This window comes from Thunnus albacares, chromosome 7 (assembly GCF_914725855.1).
Source record: "Thunnus albacares chromosome 7, fThuAlb1.1, whole genome shotgun sequence".
Taxonomy (NCBI): Eukaryota; Metazoa; Chordata; class Actinopteri; order Scombriformes; family Scombridae; genus Thunnus; species Thunnus albacares.
In genome coordinates, this window is record NC_058112.1 from 1,740,549 (window position 1) to 1,754,254 (window position 13,706).

General features: G+C 37.6%; 1 protein-coding gene across 2 annotated transcripts; it reads right to left on the minus strand.

Annotated features, from left to right (window-relative positions):
- Positions 1-275: 275 nt before the first annotated feature.
- On the minus strand, positions 276-11,428 carry gal (galanin/GMAP prepropeptide). 2 transcript variants are annotated; one of them, XM_044357064.1, is made up of 7 exons: positions 11,155-11,428; positions 10,891-10,971; positions 9,902-9,956; positions 7,662-7,733; positions 2,695-2,781; positions 1,286-1,357; positions 276-722 (listed from the first exon to the last, which is right to left on the minus strand). In XM_044357064.1, exons 2-7 carry the CDS (start codon positions 10,969-10,971, stop codon positions 661-663), a joined length of 429 nt encoding a protein of 142 aa, XP_044212999.1. In that variant the 5' UTR covers positions 11,155-11,428; the 3' UTR covers positions 276-660. The 2 variants fall into 2 exon arrangements, with proteins under 2 accessions (XP_044212999.1, XP_044213000.1); XM_044357065.1 differs by lacking the exon at positions 7,662-7,733 and having other exon boundaries at positions 11,155-11,418.
- Positions 11,429-13,706: the final 2,278 nt, after the last annotated feature.

The window sequence follows — 13,706 nt, forward strand, 5'->3', positions numbered from 1 at the left end:
AAATCATCACTAACTTCTTACATTTCATAGACAAAACAATTAATAGATGAATCGAGAAAATAATCAGCAGATTAATCAATAATGGACATAATCTTTAGTTGCAGGCCTAAACCAAAGCAAGTAGGTACAACCTCACTGTTCCTAAGGAAGTCTAACATTTTACCATGAAAAAACAAGGTTAAGTTATTGGGTGTGAAAACTTGTCATTTGCTTCTGAAATGAAAGCCATAAATATTGTGATTATGACTCAAGAAGAAATAAAATCAAGGTGTGAATCCAGTGCCATTTGTTTGTTTATTTCACTCCATTCTCTTAAATCAGGTGGTAATATATTAAGATGATAATGCAGTGTGGGGGATTCTGAACAGAGGTCCCTAATAGAACCACCTACAGTCAGTAGACTCTCACCCCGAGTCCCAGTGACTTTCAGTGGATGTAAAGTTTTATTTACACAGGAGCACAAAGATCTGATATTTATATTGGGGGACAATCAATCCCTGTCACAAAGAGTTAAAAAATCAGATCTTTGGTACCATGACAAATCCAGAGTCAGAATGTGAATTGAGCTACAGTAAGGTGACATTTAGGGCAGCAGGAGCCCACACAGCAGAAACATAGACTGGGGGGTAGAGGGAGGTGAACAGCAGAGAGGCAGACGCATTAGGGATTGGCCAGTTCATCTGATGTCACAGAGGAAGGCAGGCTGTCCAAGGCTCCCATCTCTGCAACCACACACACAAACAGAGCACATTTAAAATTGTTTGTGTAGATATAACAGACTGGCAGTTTGTCAAATTCACTGATTAATGTTTTACTATAATATGCCTTTGCCCTGCTAACGGACAACATCTCAACAACAACTGGCCAGATTTCCATTCATGACCCTCTAAAGGAAGAATTCTGATCATTTTGGTGGCCTGCTGACCTTAAACTCAGAAAAATGCTCCACCTGTACACAATACATATCATAATCTAAAATATATATATATATCTGTAATAGATTTAATATCTCAGTCATCATCTCTTATGCACAAAAGTGAAAGATACAATTAGTCAATGAAAGCTATTTCCCCCCCAGCGTGAAGTTAAAAAACCCTTACACAACCACAGTAGCCTAATAATCAGAACCAGCACACCCTCTCTGTATTTTCATTGATATCAACTGTTGAATAAATGAATATCCAGTGAAACATTTTACATCAATACAGCATGGGAGCGAATAGGAATTAAGTCCTGTCATTCAATGACAGGACTTAATTCAATGTGCATGCAATGATAAGCTTACCTTTAAGTTTGAGGTACGACAGGAAGTCAATGATGGTGTGTATGATGTCTTCATCTGCTATTCTCAGGGCACCTGTGGAGGCAGAGCAACACAGAGTCTGTATTAAATGTCAAATCTACAGTTAGTGTTGTCTTTAACAGAAACTCTGGTGAAATATTCCAAGAAAAAGATATCTTAAAGAATGCTTTAAAACATTTTGAGGAATTCAGAGATGTGAACTAGAGAGGAAACTGAACAGTAATGTATAATTAAGTAAATCAGCATTCTGTGAACTGACTTCAAGAAGAATGAAAAATGAATACTCATTAAAAATGGCTTTCCAAAGCTATTACGAGGTTTTCTAGGGTGTCACTAAGTTGCTGTAAGGGTTTTGTGGGTGTTGATAGGAGGTTGCTTTGATGATTCTTAGTGGTTTGCTAAGTTTCTTTTTTAAATAGACTCCCAAATTCTGCTGGAACCCTCCTTCCAAGTATAGTTAAAAAATGCAAGAGTGGTAACTGTACTGTATGAGGCCTCATGGATGTGTGATGTGGACACTTGACTGACAACAGCGTAGTGTAGCATTGATAGCAACATAAAGCTGGTAATCAGAGCTAACCAGCCATGAGCAGCTGCTGTCGGACTCTTTGTGTCTGCTGGAAAGACAGAGTCTGGTGGAGCTTTGACAGTCACTATGGCCCTTTGAGAGAGTTGCTGTTAGAGTACCTAAGGATGTTGTAGCTAGGCTAGTGGCTCTATTGTGAGACACTCTCCTGGTGTGTGTATGTATGTGTGTGTGTGTGTCTGTCATCACAGTTAACATGACTGTTCATCAACTACAATACAGCACAGTTATCAGCAGGCCCATGTGTTGTGTGTACTGCCTCAGAAGAGGAATAAATCTCTAGTTCATGTACATCATCATCTCTCCACCGTCACTTATCAGACTTGCTATCACTACCAGCAGCGACGTGTGAGAGGTACAATCTGAGGCTATAACCAGTGTTCCACTATGCACAGTTGGGGGGTCAATAGACAAAATAGAGTCTTGGCTATTACATCATAATTAGGGAGGGGCTGGTGAAGTTAGCTGAACTGAACCCTCAAATCCAATTAGACACATACATGCTAATTTGGGCAGAAGTTAATGCCAATATGCCAAAAAAAAAAAACATTTATGTGAAGTTCCTCTTTAGTTCAAATATGATTTTGCTCAGTAGCACCCCAAACATTCCCAAATGTATTTCCATATTTCCAGGCCACTGCTGATATTTGAAACTCAATACAGCTCAGTTAAGTGAGCTGGAAGGACTCTCTGGATTTGGGGGCACTATTTGGGAGTTATATACTGCAACAAAATCAGAGAGTGTATCTGTTAACAGTTGATATCAGGAGTCCTGTTTCCATATGTAAGAGACAAACACACAGACCTGTTCTGAAGTCCTCCTCCTGGCCCATGTCTCTCTTGCCAGCCAGACCAGGCTTGTCTCCTAGTGTCCTGTGTCCATCTATGCCATCTGGACAATGAGGAGTGATCACAGCCGATACAGTCATACAAACAGCAAAGCATTTCATTCCACTGGGTGCAGCCCTAAGCTCAATTCACTTCCAATTCAACAATTTCATGATGTATTAAAAGTTAAACTGCATTTCAATGTGATAAAAGTAAGACAACAAATGTTTCATTTCAAGAAAATCATTTGCAGCTGCTTCAGGGTTTCCCTTGTTTCAGCTGTGTATGACATTCTTTATTTGTTTGAATTGAAAATGTCTATTTACAAAAGAAACTGATGTGTATTTACCAGGCTTTAATTACTGAATTAATTGAAACATAACATAATAACTAGGGTTGGGAACAGGGAACACATACATTTCAGAAATATCTCACTGTATCAGAAGCATCGTACTTTAGACACACATACATACACAGTGCACACATGGCACACCTCTACCTACAGAAGTTCTCGTAAGAAGGGCTAAAGGACATTGTTGTACACTCAGGTGGTTATTTCAGCATGGTGTTTTGTTTGTAATTGTTTGGTTCAATTTCCAAACTAGTACAGACCACCTGCAGGGCTTGGCTCATGGAATTGCCATAAGACAGAGATTGGACTGACAGAAGAAATGAAAAAAAGCACACATTTAAAGTAGGATGAGGTGAGTTTTTACACACAAGGAAAGGCATTAAAATAATATTTATGATAAAAATAAAAAAAAGTCAAGCAAAGTGTTTTGCTTAGCCATAATGATGGATAGTTCATTAGCTGGCAACTTGTTTTTATAAGTGGTGTATGTATTAAGAGAATGCTGCTGAGATTACATGTCATAGTTTTTTTTAACTGTCCTCACCATTAACATACATGAGGGGGGCAAAATATTAGGAACACTTTTCAATATAATGCACTCCATTACACCACCACCGCCCACTACAACCTCAATAATAAACATATAGTAGAATTGTCACCTTTCTGACAATGTCAACAAAATCTGAAAATGTAGAAGCTTCGTAGAAGTAGCATTTATGGGAGAACTGTTGTATTGGATTGCATTAGATTGCACGAGTGTACCTAATAAAGTGGCCCGTAAGAATATGTATATATATGTATATATATATATATATATATATATATTTTTTTTTTTATTTATTTATTTATTTTTTTTAAAGCAAATCATAGTGGTACTAATTTCCATGTGTCTTGATAGCTCTGCTGTATAACTGACCAGAACACACAAGAGGAAATAAACATGGCACCAATAAGGGTTTTTGAATGGCAATATGAGAATGCTGAGCTTGAAACTGAATATTTCTTATAATTTTTAAAAGAATATTTTAGAATTTTTGCTTGTACTCAGTTGAAAGATATCAGGTATGGGCCATTTTGTTGCATTAAGGGTCTAATGTATCAGAAAATTCTATCTTTTTCTCTCTGACTGAGACAAATGTAGGTCTGGGGTTGGGTTGTGTCTCAGATTTGGTAGTACCAGTCTGCTGTTGTTGGGTTGGGGTAGTTTTTGGCCTGTGCAGAACTGTAGTGTCCAGTACAGTCTGATAGTTATGTGCTTAGCCTAGCTTAGCACAAAGACTAGAAGTAGGGGGAAGGTGCTAGCCCAACTCAGCCAAAACGGAAATAGAAATCCTAAACTGCCATATTTAGGCTACATGTGGTATCTGGTTAACTAGTCACCACAACATCTAAGAGTCCTCTGTGTTTTCCGACATCTGGAAATACTGTAGCTCAAAGGCTAACTGATTCTAAAACCACTATATCTTGTTTACTACCATCTCCAGTTTGTTACAGTCGAGTCACAGAGCTAAGGGGAAGGCAAAGATTTACACAGAAGGTTCTGAGGTACAGTATTTATGTATGTAGGAGGATATACATTCACTAAAGAAAATATCTTCCTTATCAAACTGCTTTCTTTGACTTTGCATTACTCACCAGTCTTTTTCAGGTATGCATCTTTAACTTTTAAATTCACGCATCAGTTCACCACTTGTCTCTATGAGAGGTCATGATCTGTGATTGAGGAGGAGGGACATTAAGTGGTCGAGATTGTTTGAGTCATCTCAGGAGCTTCCTCATTAGTTAAAGTAGTGCTTGAACTGCTACACTCTGCACCTTTGTGTGCGTTCAAATATAAGCTTAAGAGTCCAATTAGAATACATGACATTGGAGTGACCCCCAAGGAAAAAATAATGTGTTTAAATGGTTTTCTCTTTCAGGTATAAATGTCTCCTGCTGTCTATATGTCTATATGCCTTTGGTGATTCAGTCAATATTTAATATTCTTCAACAATTAGTGGTAAATGGAATGCATTTTTATCAAAAATGTATGTAGTAAATATTTAAAAACTTTGTGAAACTTATTTTACAAAAGAGTGCAGTGGAAATATGGTTTATTACTATGTTAATTTTGTTAATTGCTGTAATAATTCACCGTGAAAATATCCTGTTATCCAAGTATAACACAGGTTTTTGTTTTTGTGCTGTCAGCTTTGAGATTCCTGAATGCTCCCACAGAGGAACACTCTATCCATGTTTTCTGTCTGGCCAGATAATAACTATATGTGTTCAGCCAGCTTTCAGGTGAAGTGCAGTTGCTCCTGAAATTAGGATTCGGAGGATCACAATGGAAATAACACATCAGGCTTTATTGTGATTTGATCTTTGGTGATTGTAACTACAGCTGTGCACAGTTATTATGCATTTTTAATCAATTGATAAAACTATGACTATGAGTTTAGCCTGACTGCTGGCTTTCAGTTTTAAGGATCATGGAGGGTGTCCAGTGTCTTCTGATGTCTGCAGATCATAATCATGTGCTGGAAAGTATTCATAACCACAGATTCAATATAATGACTATTTAAGTTTATGTTTATTTGTCCAATTACTTTCTGTTTTCTAGAAACAGGGCTCAATTCCTACACTGTTCTTCTGATATGGAAGCGCCCTCAGCTAAAAATCAGAGTCAACACTAACCATTTCAAATCCAAAGCGACTCCGACTACCTGACTTTACGTAGGTCTGTTACACAAAAATACATGCAACAACTCCGAGGATGACATGAGGTGTCTTTCTCATACTCTTATGTTGCAAACATTTCACAAAAAACAACAAAACAAAAAGAATCACATAGCAGATTAAGTGTAGGGACATTAAATTAAAATCCTACAACTCATGAAGAATCCATTTCCTGCGTAAATGAACAGTTTCATGGGGAATATGCTCACCTTATCACCTATTTAAGATATGTATGCATTCTTTGTCAAGACTGGCTTCATGCAGTGACAGAGAATGTATGTAATGTGTTTATAATAGCATTTATAGATAGCTCACTATAGCATAGTTTCTCCTTAAATTAGTGGTTTCTAAGCTCAAAATGAACCCACAGGAGTTGATACACACACATTTTCTATGTCAGCAGAGAGCCTATGTCCAGCACACGTCATATCTTATTTAACACATGCACAGCAATATGAAGGCATGACATGGTGGTTTAAGTTGCAAGATTACTAGCTAAGATAATACAATATTATAAGACATCTTCAGAGTTGGTGGAAGGGGTATTTTTCACATCTTATTGAACTAGGCAGTTTTTACTAAGCTAGGTTAAACACATCCTGGAGTATATGTCTAAAAATGGTTTACTATTCATTTTTGGTAGATGAGTTGTTTAAAATATCTTCTGCATCAATTTCTGGTATGTTTTATGATATTTTTTAAAGACATCAAGGTCTGATTTATACCATGTTGACTTCATTTCGTCAGTGGTGGAAAGTAAATGTTCAAATGATCCAATATTTCACCAAAAATCAAAGATTAGAGAAAAAGTCCAAAAACTGAAAACAGATTTGTGTATCAGAACTTTGTTTTTTCTTCTTTCCTCTCCCATTAATCATCTCATGATCCCTAAGATTTATCTGGTGACCTTTCGGAGGGGCCTGAACCCTAGGTTGGGAACCACTGGACTAAACTAGCTAACTGTATATAAAGTAGTGTAAACTAGCTCCACCTCCAGCAGCTACAACAGTAACATGCTGCTCTAACACTGATGCTTCACTATTAATAATCTAATGATGTCATATATAATAATATATCAGTCAGAGGGACCAAACCACTACTTTTACTGCAATACTTTAACTACATCAAGCTCATAATACTTATGTACTTTTACTGCAATACTTTAACTACATCAAGCTCATAATACTTATGTACTTTTACTGCAATACTTTAACTACATCAAGCTCATAATACTTATGTACTTTTACTGCAGTAGGATTTTTCATGCAGTACTTTTACTTGTAATGGAGTATTTTTTACTTAAGTAAAGGATCTGAATACTTCTTCCACCACTGGATATCATACATACTGTAATTACAAGCAACCCAATCGCAAAAAATGAACTGTAATAATCTAGAACTCTGACAGGGATGCTATGATATCTCCCACTTGATCAAAATAACTACAGAAGTGTCAACAAATCTGCAGTAAGATAAAATTAGTTACTATAATTTATACAATTCAACTAATTTAAAAGGAGCCACACACTCATTGCATGTGTTTTACTTGTTAACTAACTGCCACAGCTAAATTAAACAACTTCATCTGGTGTGACTGGCTGGCAACGGTTGTTAACATCTTGGAATAATGTAAGAATGGTCCCAAGTAAAAGTCACAGGATGTTTTCCTCTTATTCCCACTCAGCTTGAGATCAACATGAGTTTCTTAGCGTAAAGCACACATAGAAATGCAGTGTTTGGATGCATAAGCACAGACAGCAGCAGGATGACAGGCGTCCTCTAAGCGACAGAAGCAGCTAAAAGGCGGGATGTTTGGACAGAGCAATTCCTGGCCTGACACCAAGGCCCTGCAGCAGCCGTATGTTTCTATCTTACATTGAGTGACCAGCTCGTCTCTGCCTCTGGCACTGGGAGAATCCTTTATCTGAATTAGGTGATCAATACGACCTGAAACACAGGATGAGGCAGGAGCAACCTTTACCTGGGCTTCACACACACACACACACACACACATACACACACACACACACACACACACACACACACACAAACATACAAAGGGACAACATTTCCAGGGGCCTTTGTTCTGGAGTGATTTGAACCCCACAAATTGGTAAGAACATACACACACATGCACACACACACACACACATCTGGATACTCAGTGTTCACTTAATATGTCCTCTATAGGTAATGAGACCATCTTTAAATTATACTAAATTAGCTGACACAGTGGAGACAGCGGACAGGACAAAGAAAGATAACAACATTGATTCACAAAAGATGATCATCTCTTTTGTAAGTCATGTTACATAGGCAACATTTTCAAGCAATACATGTGAGCTCTGGAGTCAGAACTAGACACCTAATAAGCATCGCGAGGTCCTATCAATTCCCCACTTTCAGTTCAGTTAAAGCTGCAGTAATCAATATTTTGATATTAACAATGGATCAAATTAGTGTGTGACCTGAAAGATGACACACGTCATGACAAACCCACAGTGAATTATCACCAATTCTGCAGTTCCCCTCAGCCCTACAGAGCTCTGTTTTGGTTTTCAGGCCCGCAAACTACACTCTCATCAACCTGGCTTTCAGCAGCGGCAGGCAGCTGTTTTCAATGAAAAACTCTGATGAACCCACTGTACACTACCCGCTCAGCACCAAACAACAGACACACACAGTTAGAGACTAGCTGGTGAACTTAGTGGAGCATTTAGCAGCTAAAAAAACAGATATTTAAGAGCCAGGAGTTGGTTGGAACCAAACAGTGCTAAAAGAGAGTGAATATAGATTTTCATATACAAACACAACTCCAAATGAAGGTTAATGCTGCTCTGCATCTGCTGGATATGTAAATGCCCAATTATCAAAATCAACTGTATAAAGGAGATAAATCAGATTTTGTGGTCAAAAAATCAACTACAGCAGCTTTAACCGTGAGAGAAGACTGTGATTAAAGGGCCAAACAAACTCTGAAATTCTAGTTTCCACTGACCATGAGAGCTATCATCTTACAATGTTCAGGGAAAGACTTGAAAATGTATTTTAAAAAAATGACTGCATGTGTTATGAATATTTAGAAATATTCATACATATTTTGTCAGGACTATGGAAAGTTTTGCAGCTCCAAAACAACATCATATCTACATTTATCTATCGTCACATTTCCTCCCGTCAGCCATTCCAGTGTTATCCTCTGTGACTCTCCTGAAGGTAATATTGCCTCTAAATGCTGCCAGTGTATCATCACTTTCATTCTAGGTTTTTCAGCCTAAAAGCACAGGTGTATAGCCTTCTAAGCCCCAGTTGTTTTTACATGTATATCAATCCAAATCCTTTTCCATCCACTACAATGCAGAAATTTGGTGCACATCAGCAGGTTTGTACATTTTGGTGGTAAATGAGATTAGCTTCTGGCACTTAATATTAACTTAGGGTTTCATCAGCTCTTATGCTTGTTTATATGAGGCTCAAAGACACAACAAGACAAACCAGATGCTGTCTGAGCACACAGTGGCAGAATGGAAGTGGTTGTTGATACCAGAGTATGTGATGAGGTTAGCGGCTGGCTAGAAAACAATGAGACCATCTTCTTAATAATAGTTTACAGTTTTCTCCAATGCTGGAAGTGTAATTTAGGACAAACACTAAATTAATGTGGGTTTTTTTTTAAGGTGAATGCTGATATTTTAGAATAAAAGCTACAAATCAAATAAATTTGTTTTAACTTTTCATGCTGGCATGCCGTCATTGTGCACTAAAAACACTGACAGTCAGGAAAATAGTATAATGAACTATTCTGTATAATGATCTAAGCAAAGAAATAGATAATTTATACTTATTTGCATTGAAAAATAGTCATTTTATCACCATATATACTGTGCATCAATTTGATAATTTACCTAAGTAGGTAGAGTATGTTACCAATGCTGTTATTTGAAAACAAAAATGCAAAATTTGTGATATGTAAAATTTGTGGGTAATGACTGAGAATACATCATGATTTTTTTTAAGCGTGTTGTCCTAAACTACGTTTCCATCCGAGCCACATTGGAGCTGATTAGTGATGCAGTGTAACAGCAGGCTGGTCAGTGTGTGCACTCAGTACTTACGGGGACCTAACAGGTAGCCAGCGCTGTTCAGAGTCCAACCACGCTTCTCCTTCGCCTGCAGGATGAAGAGACAAAATGATCAGATCATGACAGGCTAATTCTTTACATTCAAATGTTGTCAGTGAGTGTTTTTGATTTCTTTTGCAACCCAATATCATTCTGCTACACTTCAGACATACGCATACGGTGTACAAACCCATGACACAACTTTTAACCAGACTGTCTAATATTATGTCAACTCAACTCCCATATAAATAGTGCTTCCTGACTTAGATTAATATTTATTCTATTGTTATTGTTGTGAGGTGCTGCCTGCCTTATCACCAATACTCTAACCCCTTTACCCCCTTTCCTTTCCTCAGACAGTGCTTCCCTGTTGAGCTGCAGTGGAAGTATAGTAACAAAAAGAGGGTCTTTAAAAAGTCTGAAAAGATTGTAACGTTGAAAGATATCTGCTTGATTTGACTCATTTGGACGTTGAAACTTCATAATAGCTTCAGATAAACTTTTAAATACATTTTTGCATATAAAGCACTTCCATTGTAAGGTCATTATGAAGGGATCATCTAATGCTCAGTATGAACAGGAGGAATGATTACAGCAAGAAAAACATGTTTCACTGTTCATTTGGGCTCCTGACTGTTGTGTCGTGCTTTAAGATTTCTCTTAGTCAAACTATTTCCAAGCACAAAAATGATTTAAACTCGCCTTTGAGGGATTTTTGTGTCAGCTATGATATCAACTTTGTTATCAACCGTATTTCTTATATCTGCTTACAACCTACATTATAGACCGCTATAAGCTATTTATGAAGTGTTTATATATAAATAGTGCGCGGTTAAAGTAAAGTGTGACCGATATTTGGCCTCTTCTGAATGACTTGGCAACTGATCGGACATGCAGCTGCAATTTGGTTGTCTCTCGAATGTTGAACTGCAACAAAAGAACTGGAACCCAGTTAATAATTTAGAGCTCGTGCAACAACTTACCGCAATGACCAACCCGATGGTCTCAGAGAGAGTTGCGCAAAAGATGAGCGACACACAAAAAATCCCAAAGCACTTCTGCATCTAAGACAGAGAGAAAAGAAAACACCAACGTCAACTGCAAAGTATTGGAAACATTTCTAATGGAATTGAAATTCATCCGCGAGCACTTCTCCCCTCATGAGTCTAGTTTTTATTTGAACAAAACCAACTTTTCCAGAGAATAAAAATAAAAACAACATCAACTCTACAAAAGTAGTAACTTACCTTTGTATATGACTTTTACACAACGTCTGTTTCTCTCTGAAGTCAGCAGCAGAAGTTGCTCGGTGTTTGCAGCACTCAGTGGTTCGGATGAAATGAGGACTCCATCCACCTTTTATTGTCATTCCAGCCCAACCCTGCTGCTGCCCGCCCGCGTCAGCAGCCCCTCCTGCAGACAGGATGGGCAGGTCACGAGGAGAACATATAATGAAATTCAATAATATCATATAATGCCAGCACCAGATTTTTCATTGTCGCCCTCGGAGACATGGGATTGGATTTAAAAAGGAGGTAAAAAAAAATGCGTCTGCGCTATTTTTCCGTCCTAACCTGATCTATGACTTTAACATGTTTATTCTAAATGCTTCAGAGGAGCAGGTCACACATTATTCTTCATGTTTCTGATCACCAACAATTTATGGTTTATGATCTTTGTGATTTTATTCCTTTTTTTGTTTGTTTTATGTTTCCTTCTTGCTTTATATTGCGTTATTTTATTGAATTTCTGTATTTTATTTCATAAAAAGCATTGGTGACTGTAGCTGGCCAATAATGCTGATACTGTATTTAACAAAGAGAGTAGAATAGGCTTATAATGATATCAATGTCTTTGTACCAGCCTAATATTGAATGCCTTATTACATACATTAATACTTTACTAGACTGGAGTAACACTCATGCCTTCAGTCTCCTCAAGACAAGAGGTGTAGAAAGATGCCAAAGGACTCCAGGGCATCACATTCTAAAAATCCTGTTTCACAGGAGGACATATTTGCTTTTATTGTCTCATGCAAGTAAACTCCACCAAGAAACCACCAGGAAGCTGTTGCAACAGTTCCAGAGACATACAATATATGATACAGCCTAATTAGTTGCACTATGAGATCTCTTAGGATTTCTGGACTGAGGCATGAAATAGCCTCAGTGTCTTCTTTTTAAAGGACAACTCACATTACAAGTACTGGCCCATATAAGCCCAGATGAAGGTTCAGGACTGTGGACAGAGGCAAACAGAGAGGGGGCTCAAACTTAATGATTAGTACCATGGACAGGGCAAGATGCATGGACAGGTTGCGGTGGGAAAACCTAAAAGTCCACTGCTCACAAACTCAGACACCAGTGTCTGCCTTGAAGAACTACTTCTTTCGAGAGTACTTACTCACCACTTACTTACTCAGTACTTACTCATCTGCTAGGCACTTATGTTGAGGCAATTATTCTTGAAGGCTTCTCTGATCTACTGTAGCTTGGATTGTGCCTCATTCGCTTTGGACAAAAGTGTCTTTCAAATGAATAAATGTAAATGTAATTAAATGTTGTAAATCTGCAGTCACAGCAGTGTGGAGAAAGTACAGTGGAGAGGAGCAGTAGCTGAGTGTTTACATGGAGAGGTAAGAGGCCAGTTTGTGTATAGCCTCTCATTCAGGACTGAATGAACTGAAAGAAAAAATCTTCCTGAACGAATAAGAATTCGCTTTAGACAATTACTTACATACACACACCCTCCTTTGATTACTTTTGTTATTATAGAAAACACACAAATAATATGAATATATTTACCATTAACCCACTGCTCTGTCTGCCAGTTGTCCAACATGTGTTCAAGTGAAATATGGCAGTACGTACTGTATAATAGGATATCATGTAACATTCCCTACTTTATTACAATACCAGTTTGTTGGCAATTCTAAGGGACCTTCCTGCTGGTTGTGTATTTATGTATTATTTACTTCGTCAGTTGACCAAAACTACCTGAAAGCACAATTAGCGTCGGCCTCTATGAGGCAAGTGTTATTTAGTTATTTTTGTTATTTATTGTGGGGGTAATGCAGCCTCACCCTTGGGTCTTCAAAGGATACATTCACACAATTGAAATGATGTGACTCTTGAATTTGACATCAGTTTGAGATGTGGCCTTGGTTCACAAGATTAATTTGCAAAGCACCAACTCTACCACCACCTGTGTGATCCTCTGTATGTGGCTTGTGCAAATACAGTATCGTTATAAGCCACACAGACATTAATATAGATTACATAAAGATTCAGTGAATGGCTGTACAGTATGTTTCTGGAACTGAGACATACTATATATTCTGTAAATTAAGATTTGTGCAAGAGCAGATTTCAGCACCTTGGACAGCTACTTGCTTCTGTTACACTTTGTCTCGACTTCTCATGAGGATGAAGAATGAGAAGAGTTTAGCCTTTCAGTCACAAATAATCCAGCCATTGAAAGTCAGTGAAAACAAGATTTCATGACATTCCAAATCTTTCAAAACAACATCTGTAAACTGTATGTTACAATGTCATTTGATTTTACAAGCTCTTTCTTCCTCATAATTCAAGATTTCAGAGGGTCAAATTGATGATGTGGAAAAAATCCTGAATAGCTAAATGTACATGTCTAACTCCATTCTATAAGTGCATGTTTATTCTGGACAGGACAAGGTTTATGATAAAAATGACAAAGCATGACTTTTTTTTTTTTTTTTTAAATATAAGCAATGCTAATGGTAGCCATGAAAGATTTGCATAGAGTGTCCCTAGAGACATTT

Coding starts and splice junctions, on each gene's coding strand:
- gal (XM_044357064.1), bottom strand. CDS start 10,971: ATGCAGAAGTGCTTTGGGATTTTTTGTGTGTCGCTCATCTTTTGCGCA. Junction 7,734..9,901: donor TGGCTACCTGTTAGGTCCCC/GTAAGTACTGAG, acceptor CCTGTGTTTCAG/GTCGTATTGATCACCTAATT. Junction 2,782..7,661: donor AGACGAGCTGGTCACTCAAT/GTAAGATAGAAA, acceptor CTCATTGTCCAG/ATGGCATAGATGGACACAGG.